At 38.4% G+C, this 20,599-nt stretch overlaps 1 protein-coding gene across 1 annotated transcript in view; it reads right to left on the minus strand.

Moving 5' to 3' along the window:
* adamts3 (ADAM metallopeptidase with thrombospondin type 1 motif, 3) overlaps positions 1-20,599 on the minus strand; it is a 130,013-nt gene that overhangs the window by 76,912 nt on the left and 32,502 nt on the right. Inside the window, exon 4 of the mRNA XM_055039473.1 lies at positions 19,657-19,813. Coding sequence (XP_054895448.1) covers positions 19,657-19,813 — 157 coding nt within the window. The remainder of the gene's footprint in view (positions 1-19,656; positions 19,814-20,599) is intronic.

Here is a 20,599-nt window from a genome sequence, read left to right on the forward strand (position 1 = left end):
ATCTGAATGTATTTTGGCTCCTGCAGCGTTTCATTGCATCAGCCTCTTGTACTTATTATTCAGGACTTTAAAATCTGGAGCTTCGACTTTCTGAGTTGTTGACTGAATAGCAACAACTGCAGCGCCTACAGCCCTGAACACCACCGATCAGACTTAAACCTTGACTTTCTGGGAGAATAAAGGGAATGTGACACTGCTGAGCGTTCAGATACGTCTGCATAAGGAAGGCGAGACGTTCTGAACAGAGATGACCAACAGTTCACGGCGACTGTGAGGCGATTTTACAGTTCTCAGATCCTCCTCTGAGGTTTCATGACAGAAAAATACCATCCGACTTCAAAACAAGCTTCTCCCTGGAATCCAGATGAAGACGGACTGAACTGTCTGACCTGAGAGAACTGAATCTGCAGCCAGACCAGGGGAACCGATAAGGCTTAGCTTGTGATGGACGGACCGCCGGTTCTTAACTTCACCCCAAATATTTCTTGGCCGTTCACTCGGACGGCGTAATATCTGTGGAAAACTAATGAGAGGCAAAGTGGATAAGAAAGCCTTCATCCCGTCGGAGACTCTCCTGCAGAGATCTGATGGTCATAATGTCATAAAATTCAACTTTGGATAACAATATCTAAAATAAAATCCTTCTTTTGGGCGTCAGCCGACTGACTGGATATTGCAGGAGAGCTGCAGGCCTAAAGCCTGCAGATAAGCTTTAAAGGAATCATGGTGATGCGTTTAAGTGTCTGCTTTGAAAGAGGGAAATCACAGAAAGGCTTTCATTAAGTCTTGTTTTGTCTGGTTTCAACCACAGTGAAGTTATAATAATACTGCTGCCACTTTAATGTGATACAAAACTGATGTTGAATATAAAAGGATAATCTGGGAAATATAAGTGTTTTCATTAACACTTATATTTAATACATGTCAAAAATTCAATCATATCACTTTATTCTCATCTGCTTTGATGCAGATTGAGCCTTCACAGTATTTTTACGTCTAATTAACTTATTTAATTGAGTCATTTTGTTAATTGCTTGCTTTGTTTCTGTATTTGTAGTTTTCGTTGTTTTATCAAGAAATCTCTCTCTTGTAAATAAACTGAAACAAACCTTCAAAAGCTTAGAATTAGGCTGAATCGATCTGCCTTTGCAGATGAGGCTTGATACAGATGTTAGTATCAGGTTGATGCAAGAGATGATGCTGCAAGAGACGATGCTGCAATAATGAACTATTTGGTGCTGCTCCAATATGAACTCCAATATTAAAGCTAAAATAGCAGAACTGTGCTACTGATCTTGAACCACAAATTTCAGAGTGTCATGAATTCATTTTGATATAAAGCAGAAGGAAAGGCAGAAATCTGGACCCACAGCAGCGAAGTGGAGCAGACATGAAGCTAAATATGGAGTTTGTGTCAGTTTCTGAAGACCACTCAGCAAACAAACCAGAGTCGGTAAACAAAGGTCACATGGAGCTACAATGACCTCGTGTGTTCAAGAATACGCTTATTCAGCAGATTTAGAAACGAGGCTGATTGGTCTAAACCAGAGGAGAGCAAAGTGCCCAAGCATTTTACTTAGCAAAAGCAGCACCAGTTCAACATATTTTTACTCAAGTAAAAGTAAAAAGTTGCCTTGAAATTACTGCAGTAAGATTACAAAAGTATTTGGTAAAAAGTCTCCTCAAGTACTGAGCAACTGATCAAATTATCAATCATTCAATATTTAAAAATTACATCTTAAGATGGACCAAATATAAAGTTAAGTGGAAATTTTGATATTTTAAGGATGAAAATAGTTTATATAAATTTTTAAAATATGAGAAAAAAATTCCAAATCAGTTTCTATCAATAAAAAAAATGATGAAACTTTAGAAAAAACTAAAGGTTTGTCTGTTTCTGGTGAAGTTTTGATTTAAAACATGTTTGTTCTTCATTCAGTGGACAGAAAATCAAGAAACTTTACTCAAGAGTGGAAATATTTCATAATTAAATTATTCAAGTTAAAGGAAGAAGTACAGGATATCAAAAATTACTCTGCAGTACATTTTTCCAAAACGTTACTCCTGGGTAAATGTAACTGGTTACTGCCCCTCTCTGGTCCAAACCGTTGGCAGGAGTTAATGACCTGGACTGAAAGGTCACACATGGAGACATCTTGGTGAAACTGCAGTAAATGATGCACAGATTACACAGAAATCCAGTGACGGTGTAAAACTCTCCCAGCCGTAAAAGAGAAACGTTTAAAAGTTCCTTTGTGCCTGTGATTGAGTGGAGCGGGAGCCTGGATAAATAGGAAGAGACGGCTGCCACCTCAGTGCGGCGCGGCTCCCACAGAGTTGGGATTGTGCAGCGCATTCCTCCGCTGCGCCGCTCTCGTCATGACTCGGGCATTCTTGTCGTCCTGCTGCTGAGTAAACGGGTTTTTCTCAGGTCTACCACTTCAAACGCACAGGTTCTCCTCAGCAGCGCCCCTGTTGCCACCGCCTGGCCGCGCCACGCCCAGCAGACCCGACCCCGGCCTGCGACCCGCTCCCAGGGGAACCCGGCTGCAGCGGCCAGCGCCGGCCCACACGGGCTGCAGCGGGGCAAGGTGGCTGCGAGCTACCGCAGGCTAAAAATGGACCAGAGGCCGGCCGGCGCCTCAAGTGGAAATCTACTCACTGCTGTGACGGAGTTAATCCCCACTAGATTGACTCATTAAGCTATAACTTTCATCCCTAAAGTTGATTGAGCTTATCGATAATTAATTGTCAAGCCAACAGATTGTTCAACACCAATAATCCCCCCACTTAGACTGTCTGGCAATATCTAGAAATATATTAATGTTTTACGCATTTATTTTCTGGGTGTTCCAAGCAATAGCATGTCGTTGCCAATTTTTCTGCTTTGCTGCATTTTTTCAGCAAGTTTTGGTTGATAAAGTCGTTTCTATCCCATCATGCAGCTCAGCAGTTTGTTGCTTATATTTATAAACAGAGACGCATAAAGTCATTTTTTATCCCACATCAGACTCTGTTCCCATTCTGGTATTGCTCCGCCATCTTTGTTTCTGTACCAACCAGCTCTGCTTAAAGACCAGTGGCGCCCTCTGCTGGATGAAGGCTAAAATGCAACTCTGAAATGAGGGGCGTAAAGTTTCAGCACACAGCTAGCTTACCTAAAGATCGTGTTTAAAAATAATAACAGATAAGTAGCTTAAGAGCGGGTCACTCAAAATAAAAGCTGAAGACATTTATGTGATCGGAGGAATTCAGGAAGGTTTTTCAGTTTCTCGGGTTGAACTGAACTTTTATTGTTTTTAGACGTGATGTTGTGTCACTGCAGGACAATTTCAAATCCGGTGGCCTGAAAAGTTTTAGAAACTCTGGTCTAGACATATGCTATTAATTGATTGGAACTCATTTAAATCTACTATTCCATTAATCAACAACTGATTTGATTAACTGTTTGTATCCCTGATTCATTCTTGTCTGTTCTTGTTTTTTCACTATAAAATGTGGCCAAAGTCTAACCCTGTGTGGACACAGAAAATAAATATATTTCTAATCATAAATATTATTTGGTCTGACAGGAAACAAACAAAACATTCTCATTATTTGGGCAGCATCCCAAATTTTCAACAACCCCAAGCAGCGTGTTACATTAAACCGAAGACCTTTTATCTGCGAAGCAGCGCTGGGCTGCAGGATTGACCCATTTTCTGCCGCCATGTCTGGGAATCACTCAGATAGCCTCACCAATACGAAGGCCAAGAATTAGCATTAAATCTACGCTAAGCTGGAAGTTATTCATCTCTTGTGGCAAAACTAGTGAGGCTTTAAACAAAGCGGATCACGAAGATCAAGTGCAGGAGTCACTGCAAACTGTGGCAACAGCGTCTGCAAACCCACAAAATATCAGGTTGTTATTGTTAAAAAAATGCAACCATGCAACTCTTTTTGGACTTTTCATGTCACATTTCTACAGAAGAGTACAGTATCACTCCAAAACGTGACAAAATAATTATTTTGCACATATGTAATAATTTCAACCAGTAGGTGGCACATAATGCATAACGAGGGTGAGTGCAATGGATAACGGGAGTTGCTTTGCCAAATCCAGCCGAAATATCTTTTTATGAGTCCATCTGGACTCCACAGTGATGCGTAAACATGATTGTTGTTCTAAAATATTATGTAACAGTCAAATCGATCAGTTTTCTCCACCTAAAGCCAAACTACATGCCTTCTATTTTTTTTTTTTTTTTTGTGATTTTGCGATTGCAAAAATTCACACAAATTCAAAAGATCCCTGCACTTTCTTACACTAATGCATAATTGTTTGATTAAAACTGAGTCTGTTGCCAATTTTCAATAAAAAAGCTCAAAAAATGGGTTCACGTGGTTGCAATCCCCCACCAGCAGGTGGCAGGATTTGTTACTTGTACTCCACAGCTGCCCCAGCCGAACTGACCATGTGAAGTTAAAGTCTGTGATGAAAAAGTCCCATTTGTGCACAAGCACAAATATCGCACAATTATTTGTACACATTTTTAACACAAATCAATTATTTCGATCGCATAAAAAAACTGCAAAATCCTGAAGGGAATAATCAACGTGAAAATATGTTTCATATTATTTCATTTCAGAAAGTACATTTAAGATTCAGACACTGGTCATTATTGATGTTTTAAAAACTTGTTGATGGGTTTTATGAATACATTTTGACACAATCTGCTCTTTCTTCATATAAATGAAAATGATTTAGTCTAAAACATGCAGTGAGTGAAATAATCTACCAGTGAAACTAGAACTTTTACATCAATACATTTACTTTATTTAAATAATTATTTCCTTAAAACAAACTGACATATGTTGCTGAAAAGTTACCAGTAACTTAGTAACTTTAAAATAATACAAAACTAAGTTATTTGCTCTAGAAACTGGACCAAAAATACCTGGTAAGAGTTTGTGTTTGGGCACTTTAATGCAGTTTAATGCAAAGTCCTCAGATTTAACTATTAAACATAAACATATATTCTTACTTTACACTTAACTAAAATATCATTGGCTTCACCTCACAGATATTAAATTAACCTGGATTTAAGCACAAACACTGAAAACAAGAATGTAAACAAGAGAAAACTGGATTTGGACGAGTTTTTATTAACTGAGCAGGATATATATATATATATATATATAATATATATATATATATATATATATATATATATATATATATATATATATATATATATATATGAGGTTTTCTGCATCCAAAAAATGGCATTTTAACAGGCGTGTGTAAATCCTTCCAAATAAACTTTATTATGAGTTATCAGTGATTTATTCCCAGCCCTTTGTAGTGATTTTGTGCCTGATGACTCGAAGTGGAAACGCGCCACAGAGAAACGAGGATGAAACATCAGCGCAGTCAGAACGGCTTTCACTCAACAGTGGAGTTGGAGCTCTGAGTCAGAGCCAGTAAATCATCACAACGCCGTCATGTTTCAGCACATTTCCATTCATCAGCCTCAGCCTCTCATTTCCTGGACGCGGATGGTCGGAAACAGCTTCAGGTGTGATTCATGGGCTGTGAAAAGGTCAGGATCGGCAAACGCTGACGTTCAAAGGAGAAGGCGTCCGATCAAAACATTCGACATGCATCACAAATCCAACATGTCAAGAAATTATCCAGCTGCAATTCACTTTAAATGTAGCTTTTGTCATTCAGGCAGGTGATGTTATATACTGGTAGTGGCAGCTGGACTGATGCAAACAGCTGCTTCTCTTAAACCTCTTAAACCTTCACAGAATGAAACCAAAATCAAAGGTTTGGGGCTCAATTCTTCAGATCACTTCCTAGATTGAGCCAAGTTTCCGAAATTAAATGAAAGCTGATTTGGGAGCAGCAAAGTCAGTTTTTCAGTGAAAGTCTCTAGATGATTCTGGCTGTAAAAAGATGAATACACTGTGTTAACATTTTCCATTGTTAACACAATGCCAATACCAATTACAAATAAAAAGCTTCCATTGGGGGCCACACTAAATCAGTTCAGCGGACACAAATTGCCCCCGGGCCACACTTTGGACAACATTGCATAACAACATCTCTGCAAACTAAAACTTTGGCTTCCAAGTAGGAAAGACAAAGTTTCTTGAATGAAAAAGTTTTAAAATCATACACTGCATCTCTCACAAAAACAAAAGGGCCCTTTTGAGAGCCACTTTGTGTTTTTATCCCCTGTATGAGACTAGAAACAATTAACTCACAAGGTATAAAAGACGGAGCAAATATAAGCCAAACCAGAAGCTAATATCTTGTTTCTATACCAAGATCCTCCAAGCCTGCAGATGATTTAATGCTGGCAATTTGCTGCGTCACAAAAGGGAATTTAACTTCCTATTGCACATAAAACCAAGAATAATTACCCTGGATTTTACGACCGAAACGCTTTGTCCGTTTCTCTTTTCTCATTTCTCAATAGAGATGAAAGTGGCTGCTGACAGGACCAACAACGCAGCATAATTACCAGCGGCGCACCACAAGAGGACCAAAAGATGCTGGAGAAGCAGCCCGGCTCTGGAGACGCCATGCGGCGCTGCGGTTCGGCGCTGCTGAGCGCTGGAGGCGTTAAAACGCTGCGTGTGTCTATGTGCTTTCTCTGTGGCCCACCTGGACTTTTAAATCACTAAACAGGCTCCTGTGAGGCTTTAGGGCATAAATTTGAAGCCAGAACTCAACCTCCTACTGGGAATTATATTAAAGTCGAGCTAATGATTTCTAGCAAAACCAGTTCTGGGACTTTCACTGCAAAGGTAAAAGGCAGTTTGTCCCTTTAATCTAATGCAGATATTAGCTTCATTGTCTGGAACGTTCAAAAGCAAAATATATAAAAACGTTTTATATGATTTTTAGTTTTAGTAATCCATGACTTTCTGTTTAACTGAGGGAATAAACACGCTTACACATCAGTGTATCCTTTACTACAGTCAATACCAAAACAATGAATTATTAAATACTCTTTGCATCAAAGTACATGAAAACTAAACCTCATTTACTCAAATCTTTGCTCTTCTTTCAGCAGTAATTCCTCAAAAACAGACACTCAGTCCCAGACCTCCTGCTCTCAAAGCAGTAAAAAGTTATGAACTCTGTTAACATGAAAAGAAAGAAAAACATGAGACTCTGTTCAGCTGATGAGCTAAATAATGCAAAAACATTCAATGTTTGAGAGCAACTTAAAAAGTTCAGCAAAACTCCTGCATCTGCAGCAATAAGTAGGAAATATTCTCGCCAAAAAGCTGAGTAAAATGTAGACGAAAAGTGCATACAAAAACAAATTCAAATGAACTTTATGAAATAATTTTAGAACTATTCCTTCACCTTAACTTTTATTACATAAATCCAATAGAGTAGAAAATCTAATTTACCCAAAAAGCACCAAAGGACACACTCGCTTTATTTTACTGTTAATTTAGAGTAACGGAGTCAAGGAAAGGAAAAACATTAAAATTATATTTTATATTGCTAACGTCTCTACCAAACACAGCAGCTAGTTTGTTGCTAGTAACTTTTTTTTAAAATAGCTGCTATGGGATTCTGGAAAGTTGGTAAGAGCCAGAATGATTGTTGCAGCTGAATGCATTTCCATGGCACAGAAATGTAATCGCGATTATCTTAAAACACGATTAACTTTAGCATAGAGTGATAAAATGTATTTGCATAAACATAAAGCTGAGAAGCAAAAAGAAGCAAACAGTGTTAAATTAAAGGTTGCATGAAGAACATCAACATTTCTAAATGAGAGATAAATTGTTTCATATTTTGGTTTTATAACTAGAGCAAAAATATCAGTATCAAAAATACTACTGAGTTTGTGTTTATCTTCGTAAAATACAAAAATAGCAGCTTGAGTAAACGTTCCTGTTTAGTCAGAGCCAGAATTTTAAAAATGTTCAATTGGAACTGCATATAACTTTGATTTGAAGGGCTCCATCCAGGGGTGCCACTAAATGGGGAGGAAATGAGATTAAAACTTTATTAAAAATAAAAATGACTCAAAGGAAATGTGTGAATATTTGGCCTGCAGTGAAAAACATTATTCCCCATCAGTTGGAGTTTATAGCTGCAGATTCAAGCTTAGCTTCCAATCATCTCTCATATTTATAGATGAAAACTCAAATGTTTGCTAAAGCTGCATTTCCTAAATTCCTGGCGCTGCTGTTGCCACGATGAGGAGGATCAAAGTGAGGAGCTGAATGTGTGAAAAGAGAAAACAGGATAAGGAGAGAGAAGCGGCTCACGCTGATGCAACTCGGCTATAAGAGCAACTCTACAGCTTTCAACAAGAAGTTTACCGACAGCATCAGGTGACAGAAAAGGCCTCAGAGTCGATTTGACCTCACAAGAAACAAGAGTAAAGAAAAGTACAGAACGGCTAACGGGGTCAAAGCTTCACGCTGTGATCAGGGATTTCAATATAAGAAGAAGCCAAAGGCTGCAGATATGAACTTTAACAGATATTAAAGATGGCCTGCTGAAAACACACAGAAACCAGTAAGATTTCCTTTATGATCCTCAGCAGGAGCACAAAATATTAGGCAGGCAGAAAGCTGCTGTTTCTGATTAGTCTGGCATTTAATGCTTCTCTGTTAGGAAAAACACTTTGTGATTGGAAAAGGGCAACAATAATGATGTTTTTTAAGCATTTCCACACGAAAAGACAGTCAGTGAAGAACATCAGGACATTTAAAGGAATACAGTAAAACCACAAAGACTCAAAGCAGATCAATGGTTTAAAATCAAACCACTGTTTTGATTAGGAGATAATATTTAAATTGATACATCATTTGTACTCATATTAAAATAATTAAGGCATTTTTAATGCGTGCTAAAGTAATACCTGATTAAATTGTGGTAAATAAGTCAAATACCAGGAACCAATCAGCAGAGAAATAGTTTGTAGATGCTTGATCTCAAATTGGATTCTTTTATATGTTTGCACCTCTTCATTTTTTAAGAAAAATGTTTGCTTACAGGGACTGAATAATTATTTTTATTTTTTTTATTTGAGTATTTAAAATGTTTTCCAGCTGCAAGTTATTAAGATTGTAAAAGCGTAATAAATAAATGTTTACGCGCCCATCAGTCCCACACCCCAGATGATTTGCGCTTGCAGTTGTAACAAGTGACAGAACAGAGTTACGAGACGCTGAACAAAAGCAAAGTAAGTAAGTAAACCTGCTTCCTCACATGGTGCTCTAAAAACAAAATCAGTAAATCTGAAATAATAACTTCTTTGGGTTCAGGCTCCGACTCAATGGCTGCTGGCTCAGGCAGAATTGGATTGGATCTATTTTGGTTGCGATTCAAACTTTACATGGCAAAAATATATCTTAAGATTATCTTTATGATAAATTGGAGCTTCAGAAAAACACAAGAATCAACAATCGGAACATTAAATATCTCCAGGTGTCGTCACAAAGAAAGTTTTTAGGAACAAACTTCCAGAAAACTGCAAAACATCTGAAACGCTGATCTCCTTTCAGACCCGGTTAGAGTTTCTTTGAAGCATAAAATATGAAACCCTGACCAACGTATGTGATTTGTATTGATGATTTTAACGATGGCACCTGATGAAATGTAACGTCTGATGTTGGTTTTTACAACTGTTGACTGTATGATGTGGATTTGTATGTTTTCACGATGGAAGCAGTTCATTTTGTTTTAAGCTCCTTAAGCACCTTTAATAGTGTTCTCATTTAGTGTTGCCAAAATACAAAGCAGAATAATAATAACAATTTGCCAGATTATTAAATAAAATGTGCTCTTTAAGGCTGTTTGCATTTGAATGGCTTCTCTTTCCTGCTTATCTGTTGTGGAGCCAGGAGCCTGAGGCCCGTCAGAACAACGCCGGGCCTTGTTTGGGTCGCTCACCTACAACACGCAGCGAAACTTAGGCTCCATTCATAACGGCTCCAAACCCACTTTCTGGAAGAAAACTTTACTGTATTTCCTCTCAGGCACTTCTAGATATTTTCATGACCTGCATTTGTTTTTTGTTTTTTTTTCTGTCCAAGAACAAACAACCCAATGTCATCGCTGAACTGCTTCCCCTTCCAAAAAAAAAAAAAACAGCTGATAAAGAACCGATATGAAAGCGTGAAGTGAATAATGGCTGCCAGAGATGAAGATGTTTCTGAACACAGGATGTTTTCTGTCCTGTTTGTTTCTGCATTTGTTACCCTGCAACCCTGGGTGGCAGAGTAATGCATTACAAAAGATCTTCCTCCAACGTGTGGCGCTGTGACACAGGAAAGATGAGACTCACACCTTGAGTTCTCGTTAACATCCAAATGGAAGATTTATTCTTTTTTTGTGAGCTCACTCTTTTCTATGCCACCAATGCAATGCGCCCCTACTGGTTATGTGGAGAATTGCGTGGACAAACTGAAACAACGCTTAATAATTTGTTACAAGAAATTAAAAGATACAAAAATTATGTTTGGGGTGTCTATTTTCTCGTAACTTGTTTATCACCCCTCTACACATTAGCAGTCAGCAAACCGACGCAGAATCCACGATCCAGACTCTGAAAATAGAAACTTTTCCTCACCGCTTCCTTGAATTTGAGTTTGTCTCAGCAGTTTCCAGTGCATTTAGTAAACAGACTGGATATGCACAGATATTATTTCAGAATTACTTTTACAAGAATAAATTTATCTGATTATTTGCACATGAAGTTTTGTAAATTTTAGCTTTTTAGCCAAACTAAAACGCTAAATTAATTCCTGCATTAACTATAATCAGCCATCATTTTTTGTTGAGTTTCACTCTGCAGATCCAGACCTGATTACTTCCAGATCGGACAAAAAGAAAAATAAACCCCTTTATAGAACGGTTCTGATAATAATGAAACAATACCTAAAAAAGCAACAAGTCATCTATCAAACTTCAAGAACAGATGAGAAAGTCACAAACATCAATCTGGAAAATGTTACAAAATCATTTTCCAAAGCTGTCAGACTCCAGTAAGTGGAAATGGAAGAATGACGAACCTTCAGAGGAAATGAGTTCAAAACCAGCTTGATGATTCATCCAGGAGGTCACATAATGACCAGAGCAACAGCACTGCATGCCTCACTTTGTGAAGGTCAGAGGTCATGATTCAGAAATACCAAAGAGAAATATCCTTCACCAGAAGGGAGAGATGGGTTTCCAACATGGATGGGAATCTCTCTGAAACTGTTACTTGTGTTTAATTCTCCCTCGTCGTGGCCAAACATAACGAATCATAATAATTCAGAGTCTGCTGGTTCTGGACGGGAATACAATGTACTGACTGAGGAAACGTTCAGCCGCTGCCGTTACGCAACTCGAGGTCGAGTTCCTGATAATGAGCAGCGCAGGAAAAAACACCCAAACAAACTCAGACCTGCTCCCAAAATTTCAGGGTTTCTTCACTGATTCAGTCTGCAGAGACAGAAATACCTGGTTGTGTTTTCATAAACTCATCGTTGCCTTCAGTGGCCCAGAAGGATGAAATGAGAAATTCAATAACAAAAACAACAACAGACGTTATGTGAACAGGATCAGCTCAGCTCAGAGCTGAACATTCAGAGTCACATAAAGTCAGTTACAAAGTTGGTCTTCTGTCACCTGGAGAACGTTTCTGGGATTAAAGACCTAAAGTTAAAGATCTGGAGCAACTCATGCATGGTTTATCTCTGTTATGTGAAGCACTTCAGAGAGCCTTGTTGATGAAACGTCTTTTATGCTGAAACAGACGTTAGCTCAACTTCCACTGTGGCTTCTGCATTTTCATCACCCTTCTGGGCCACCATAGTTTTTTGCTTGTGAGATGGCCGCAAAAAAGACAAACTCCATTTATAGTTTCTGAACTTTGCAAAGTGCATTAGTTTCCAGCAATTTCTATTCTGATACCCCAAAATAAAATCTAGTCTAGTGCAACCAGTTACCTACAGGCACATAGTTAATAAATACAATCATAAATGGTTAAAACAACGTTAAAAAAAAAATTTGTGTTTATCCGACACATCAAATCTTAATGAAAAACATAAAAGTCTGTGGTTGTAAAAAATGTTGAAAGGTTTATGTAAGTTGCATGACGAGTTGGTGAATGTTCTCTGCAAAAGCACAAAATATGACAAACTAACTTATAAGTAGTAACTTTTCAGCAAGATGCAGCAAGAACGTCTTATTTCAAGTAAAACAAATCTGCCAGTTTATCAAAACTAAGCAACTATTGACTTAAAACAAACTCCAATATCTTGCCTAGCAGTGAAAGGTTGGGAAGATTTAGTGTTTTTGCAGAGTTGAACTCATATTTTCAGTGTTTAAAACATCTGCTTTGCCTCAGTCATCAATGTTTTCAGGCATAAAGTTTAAACAAAACCAGCAAAACCTCAAAATATATAAATCCACCACAGAATCCATGCCACTGGCCAGTTTCTCTGATTCCTTGCTCCTGCTATAATTCACATTCTTACACAATGCAAAAAGGTTGCAGCCGGGAGAGAAAAACAAAGTGTTGCAAAATCACATTCTCCATCTTACAGACAGCGTCAGTCTGTAAAAGGCAGAACGGATGTACGATCGCAACAAGGAGGAAGAATCCAAAACATCTGGTTTTCTGCTGCAGACTGAATGGAAAGAAAGAAAAAAAAAGATGCACCAGTCAGCTGCCAGAAGACTTTTGGAAAACAAATAAAGCATATTAGAGGAGAGTTAAGCAAGCCTTCTTCTTTTTTGTTTTTTTTAATCAGGATGTTGCACAACACTCAAGGTCTTTTCCATCCTCCTCCAGATTCTTGGCCTGGTGTGCAGTGGCTAATTATCAGCAGGTTTAAGGTGGAAAGAGCTCATCAGACGCATGCGGGGCTCGTACTTCTGAAGACGTGATGCAACCTGGAAAATATCTGCTTAATCCGCCGGTTTATGATGCACACAGAGAGAGCAGATTCAGGTGGAGGCGTGAGGAGGACCGGTTCAGAGACTCACAATTCACCGAGGAACTGAAAGCTGCCGTCTCACACACACTCACACACTCCTAATGGAGTCACACTGTTACTACTACCTGCCATCCTCACTAACAATCCAGCAAAACACCTGCCAACCTTGAAGTTATAGAAATAATCTGCAGCTCCTGTCGACACACTGAGTCAAAGCGCGGCTCGGTTCAACTGGACTGTGATGTGTTCCTTTATGAGCTCATTGTCGAGTTGAATCATGTCTGAAGTTCAGAGCAAAGTGGTTTTGCATTCCTGACGGTGAGTCCGTCAGTGCGGCGCAGCGCAGCTAGGTGTGGATTAAGAAAAGCCATTAGCTGCTACTGAGGATTCATTTGCATTTATCGACTCGGCTCAAAACACAAGCTGTTCATTAAATGGAGCTCAGAAAAGCAAAGACAATTAGTTTGAAATTTCAGCTGTCGTCTTGCAGAGTTTGCAGCTTTCTGGAGAAAGTGCACCCCGCTCCTGCAGAATTTCAGATGTGTTACTGGAAACATGAAAACCTGCTTATGCACAGCATTGAAGCAGTGACATTATGCAGATCAGGTTTCAGTTATGCAACTTCTGACTGATCCGTCATGCTCTGTCTGCTCATCTCCTCCAACATCCAACAAATGAGACGACGTTCTCCGTCTTCGTCTCTCCGTCTTCGTCTCTCTGGCATCGACTCCAGCCAGACTCCGGAAAAAAAAAACCTCATGTCTGAATCTGCTGGAAACAGCCGCTCAGACTCCATCATCCACCGACTTTACGACTCCGGTTCAGCCTGGATACTGTCCTGGAGAGTTTGTTTTCAGAAGGACTTCGAAGGATCCACACAGGAACTGGTTCATTGCTTTTCAACTGAACGCGCTCCAGAGTCAGAGAGGAAACGGCTCCACAGAAACAGAACAAATGACACAAAGATCTGCAGTTTGTGGTGCAGATGTTCATATTGAGGTGGAAATCATTCATTTTCCCTGGATGAAAAGAAACAGGAGAATTTAGGAAGTGAATTGCATTTCTGTAACATTTTACTCTTCACTTCCTTCCTGTATTCTTGATTAATTAAATACACCAACAGGATGTGGCCTCTGGACTCTGAGCGGTGTGCCTAAATATTAATAATATCTATCAAATCCAAGAATTGTTTACATGCATCTGGTGAAAGTAGAAAGTCGTACAAAATATTACAGTTTGTGACCACAAAGAATAGCTGTACAGTTCAAACGACAGCTGTACATCAAGGAATATAAAAACGCTTTTCCTCACAGAACAGAAACTTAAATAAAATCTAAAAATGAATAAACACTATTAAATATCAGTGGCAGTACATTCAGATATAAATCTGTCCAAAGAATCAAACTGTTGATCTCCGACAGCTTTGCAAAGAAACAATGTTTAGGGTGATTATTATCACCTCAGCAGCGTAATCCTTCCTCCTTACATCTGCTTTCTTTGGCACCTCTGCTACAGAAATGTGTTTTATAGGAAAACACAAAATGTTCCTGATTGTTTGTCCTTCCAGGAGAGTCGGCAGAATCTCGTTTCTACACGCTTCAGAGGAAAAACTGCCAAAATGAAGGAGAGATCTGGAGAATTATTTGCTCAGATTCCTGTTGCATAAACAGGAGGTAAAGTTTCTCTGCTGCGACCTGCTGAAGGCCCGGTTCCCACAGCTGAGCTCACCGTCTCAGAATGTGAGGATCCAGTTTTCCAGGGTGTTTCAGCACCAGAGTTCACAGAACCAAGACCAGAGTTCAGTTTTTGGTCCGCTTAAGTTTTCACTCCTCACCAAATGAACCAGAGCTGGGATTCAAACCAGGAACCTTGTTGCTGCAAGGTAACGGTGCTAAACACAACGCTGCTCTTCAGATGGACGGAGAGACAAATCTGATCCTATTTGATCCAAACGACCAAAACACAGCAGACAGGTTTTAGACTGTTCTTAGTGAACAGTTAAAGTTTTTGTGCAGATTAATGCTTAAAAATTTACCCATAAATTATTGTGGGAGTCATAAAACCAATACTCTTACCTCTGACAAATCTTCCTTTTTGGTATATGAAAGTCATATTTTGCTCATTTAGAAATAAAAACATGTAAATAATGTATTAATAATCCCTGATTAATTATTCTGATTAAAGGTGATCACTGGTGTGTTAGAAGTCATTCAACGGGAAAAGCAATGAATTGAAAATAGTTTCAATAGTTTATATTAGATTCTGACAGATTTGTGACACTGATTGAAACAAAATACAGTAAATCCAACTGGCTTGATCAAAACTCAGTGAAAGCAGCAGAGAAGGCTGTTAGGTGAAACAGTAACCAGACATCAAATCCAGATCAAAGGGTAAAATGTGTTGAGTTTTTTAAGTTCTCTGGTCTTTTGACGTTGATCGAAGGAGGAACTAAACTTTGACTTGCAGCTCAGATCCTGCTGCAGGTTTTTGACTTCAAACCACGACAACAATCGATTTCAATGAACAATAAAAACAGACGATGGGATTTACACGAACAAAAACATCCCAGCTTTTCTCACAACCAGAAGTTCATTCACTCAGCTGCAACACGTGCAACAAAAACACAACTAAATGCTCAGAAACGGGAGAAGAAACAGAAACTGGTCAGAAGTTTTCATACAGTCAGAAGAAAGATGAACAGAATATGCTGTTTATTTAATCTGTTGGTTTCCTGGCGCATGTTGGAAACAAGCTGGCATCAACATAGATCTCAAAGTTAAAAGCTTGAGAACTATAATTAAAACTGGATGTTTTAATTAAGAAACCAGGTAGTTTGATTGAACTGCATCAATTGTACCAAGAACAGCGAAATGTCCAGACACACTTACAGTAGAAGATTGAACACTATTAGTGAAGCAGGTAAGCGGCTGAATTTATATTTTCTGAACAAATTAGAAAAGTATGCCTTTTGGATCTGAACATATTTGAACTCAATCCCAACGAATATTTCAAAAGTGTATCATCCAACTAATGAAATAAAAAAAATAAATAAATCAAATTTCAGAAACATGACTCCAGTTCTGGGAGGCAATGAAGAGATTCTTCCACAGAAACAATGAGACACCATCAGCTGCTTTTTCAGGTAACGGTTCTGCTTGTGGTAAACTGGAAGCGCTCTGCTGCTGAGTGCCCAGCAGCTTCAGCCTGACCCTCCAGCCTCACAACAGGAAGTGAAGATGCCAAAACAAACACAGCGTCCTGAGCGCACACAAGGCTCAGCATCCAGAACGACTGTAAGAAACCGAATCTGCTCGCTTCCAGATATGCTCTGCAGCTTAAAAAAAGAACAATTTACTCAAAATAAAGCCCCACTCAAAATGTAATTATCTACATCAGCGAATTGGAGAAAATGGCTTAGTGTGAACACCAGCTGTTTCCATTCATCATACAATTGCACAAATTCCAATTACAAAAACAAATCAGCTTCTCAATTTTCAAAAAATGTCATGTTTTTCTACAGCTTTTGTGCAGCATCAGGTGGTTTTTCTGCTGCACCAAAATGAGCTTATTTTGAAAATCTTTTCTGCACATAAACAACCGGTGCTGCATGTCTTTTCATGACTTACCACAGGAACAAACTTATTTACATGTGATTTTAGTTTGTTTCTTTTGCAATGGGAGTACAACAATTGCAACATTTTTTCAACGTTAGCAAAATATTTTTTTTGAACGTCAGCTGCTGTTGCTAAGCAAAGACGACTCAAAGTGCAGCATCTCTAAAAATATCTTTACCTAAACTGAACGTACAGATATGTATTCATTACATTTGTCTCCATTCATCCATCTTTGGGTTGTGGTGGATTAAATATGTTTTCTTCAGGTCAGTTTTTGCGTTTAGCTTCAGGATAAGAAAAAGGATGAATTACAGATCTGGTGTCGCGGCCAAAATCAATTCAACAATCCTCTGACAGAAGTTGAGCCGGTGAAAGGTAAGAAATCCAATCAACACTAAAACATGGCAGCCGTGGCGGCGGCGCCTCACAGTGATAATCTCCCACAGGATCAGTCACACTCCAGCTTTAATCTACTGTTCCTCCGTTTTCACGCAGAAGGAAGCGTACGCTTTCTGAACATGTTTTTCTTTGTTGCCTCCATTCATTTCCCAGAAGCAGGTGAACAAAAAGTGATCAGATGAGGCAGTGATCAATAATCACTGCCTGCACTGTGCTGCCACAGTTTGTTAGCGTCATATTGTTAAACAGAAGCTAAAAGCTTAGCGAGTCGCTAACGATGCAAAACATTATTGGCAGTTTTAGTCTGAAAAAGAAGGATTTGCTAAATTATTCACAACTTTCCTACATAAGGATTTCTGTTGTTTCACATCAGAATAAGCCAATATTGATTAGCAATATTGTGGCTAATTAAAAGGCTAGTTTGAACAGACTCATCTGGAAATTAGTTTTCTCATAAGCAGAAATCGTGTCACAGTTTTTTAATGCTAACAGAATCATTTAGAGTCTTAAAAAGAAACGTAAATAGAGGCCTTTAAAAAAAGATAGATAAATGCAGAACATTGGTTGATTTGCAAATTTCCATAAAATTGGACACTGACTGTAGCAGCTAATGTTTCTCTGATTATTACTCTATGTTGTAATTTCAGCCTGCCTCAACCTAAAATGACTGAAAACTCAGAGATAAATAAACTTTTCATTAATTTACAGTTCATTTGTTGGTATATGGAGAAATGAAAAAGATAATTTTGGACGCACAAACTGAAGGAAATGGTTTCCCTAAAAGTAACCAGTTCTGCCAGCAGATAGTTTGCAGAAAAAAAACATTTAATGGTAGTGAAGAAAGTCAAACATTAAAACAAAAATGCCTGCTGTTCTGTATTCATGATTACTGAACAGATATTTCCTCACATCCGGCATGTAATAACATTGTAATAACCAGTTTATTGGTTCTGTATGAATGAAGCTGGAGGTGGACGCTGGGCGGCACGGAGTCACATCAACAGATGGACAATGCAGCAGGTTGGTGATGTTGGATATTCATCTTACTGAATAACATCTAAATGACCAGAAATAATACCTTTTAAATACTTTTCTAACTTCCTGTATCATTTGCTGTGCTACAGTTCTATTCCTTGCTAGCGCCTTATCGGGATTCGTGAGTTTTAGTTGAATTTGCCCCTCAAACGAAAAACATGATTGCTATTTTTTTCTGTTGTGTCATTTTGCCACCACCAGGGGTCGCTACAGCCCGAGAATCAACTGATTGGGTTTCTCTGATCTGAAAAAGTGCTTTTCCCAAGATGTTGTTGCTACATACATAACTGTGATCATAGGGGTGGGCGTTATGAAGTCAGAGTTTTTATCAATATTTTGTTGTATTTATTGCAACAGCAACAAAAGTGATGATAAAGGTAAATGAAAGGCTGTGACTCTAAGTTACAATGCTGTTCTTATTGTTAAGTATTATCAAAACTAGAAGGTTCAGTTCATTTTATGGCCATCTATCAACACAAAGTAGTGAATTAGTAAAGCAGAAGAACATGATTCGTGAATTTTAGGTTTTTTACAATTTAAAAACAAGTTTTTGTGGTTGGTCTCTGCCGAAGACTGAAGTTTTTTCTCATTGTTCATCTGAACAGCAATCTTCAAAGTCTTTCCAGAGTTTCCAAATCAAATTGGATTCATCTCTGGGCTTTGACTGGACCGCGCTAACAGATAAAAAAGCTTTTATTTAATCCACTCGACTGTAACCCAGTCAAACAAGTTTTCTTCCATAAACGATGAGTTTTTATCTTTGTTCGCCCTTTATTCAGCTCAGATCATTTCCCTTTTCGTTTTCATAAAAAAGCCGGCCCGCAGCATCATACTGCCATAGAAACAGTGGTGGGTCTGTAATACATCTTGGGCTGGACAATAACTCAATAACTATTGATATCACAGCAGACACATGGTCAATAATATGTCTGATTGATACAATGTTCAATAATTTTGCTGAACTCCGATCCAGAACCGCATGGCATGCTGGGAAATGAAGGCAGAGGAAAGACTTTAGCCACTCAAACTCTCATGGCCAGTTAAGCAAGGTTGGACATATCGACTAACCAATTCACTCTTTGGTTACTTATCTACAACCTGTTGAGTATCTTGCACAGCAGCAGTTTCAGGTTTTGCCTTCATGTCTCATAACTGCTTAAAAATAAAAAAAACAGGAAAAACAAAAAATCAGGCAAACAGTTTGGCAGCATTTCAGATATTTTTAAAAAACCTAATCAATAACTGACAATGTTGCCTGACATAAAATGCTTATGTCATGATAAGCATCCAATGAAAACATGTGTGCTGTGAATCCACTCCGATTGGGGGAATCCGTTTCTTGTTTTTGATATTTTTGTTTTAGCTCCATCCATATCTTGTTTGACTGCAAAAAACTTTAAAATTAACCATAATTTACCTTGTTTTCATCAGCTTTAGTGAATAGCAGAAAATCACTGCTGCTTCCAGTCAGAACACAAATAATTAGCAATCATTCAACCTGATTACCCAATTTTTTATACAAGAAATAACATCTCAGGGGAAATTTGTTGGTAGCTATTGCTCCCCCTTTAAGAAAGGAGATAAAGTTTGTGTAATCCAGCAGCACCAGTTGATCTATCCTGTAAGTAGAGTGTTTTGTTGGTCGGCCTCCCACCTTGCAGCTGGTAATCCAGTGAGTTGTCAGAAGGGGCCTGCAGCAGCGCCGACCGGCGGTACACCACATGGACCCGGCCCTGGTCCTCCATCTCCTGAGTGCCTTTCTCCAGAGGCTCGATAAAATATTCATCTGAGTCGGTTCGGATCATCCCAGCCTGGAACAGAACGGGTCGCTATGAGTGAGCAGAACCACAAAGACGCAGTTCTGAGAGGAAAAATAAATAAAGATCAAGCTTCAAGTCTTTCTGTTATTTACTGTAATCAAATATTAATGTCTGGATATTTCAGGATTTTCTCCGTCATTATGAGAAACTGCATGACTGGATTTACCTGAAAGAATATGACAAGAAATGCATTCACAATCTGTTTTTATTATTGTTAACAATGAACAATTAATCAGATTAATTGTGATTAATCGACCGCTGAGATAATCAGATCATTTTTGTAATTAACCGCTAACTGAAGTACAAACTCACAAAAAGAGGCCATTTGATGAAAAAAAAGAAAAACATATTTAGAGCAGAAATTAAGCCAAAACTATTAAAAAAATAGCATTTGCGTTTTAGATAAACCCACCTTTGTCTTTGAATGTTTGGATAGTTTTAGCTTCACCTGGTTCAAATTTACAAAATGTGTTGATACGCTTTAGGCAATAAAATGTTGATTTTATTAAATAAAAGAAACTGAATTATTTATTTGCATATTTTTGTGTTGTTCTGTTAAGAAAATACTGTAAAATCTGTAGAATGCACCATTTTTTTGATTAACCACTAAATGAATTGATTAGTTGCAGCCCTCATCAACACACGACAAAATGTCTAATAAAACAGCGCCCCAGTTGAAGATGAATAAAATATAGGAGAGAGAAAAAGCAGATGTGCTGATGCAATATTCAGCGGTTTGTCCTCTGAAGAATCTGTTTCCAGTGTGAAAACGTCTCT

The sequence above is a fragment of the Poeciliopsis prolifica genome, unplaced genomic scaffold (assembly GCF_027474105.1).
Source record: "Poeciliopsis prolifica strain line A6 unplaced genomic scaffold, Auburn_PproV2 SCAFFOLD014, whole genome shotgun sequence".
Lineage (NCBI taxonomy): Eukaryota > Metazoa > Chordata > Actinopteri > Cyprinodontiformes > Poeciliidae > Poeciliopsis > Poeciliopsis prolifica.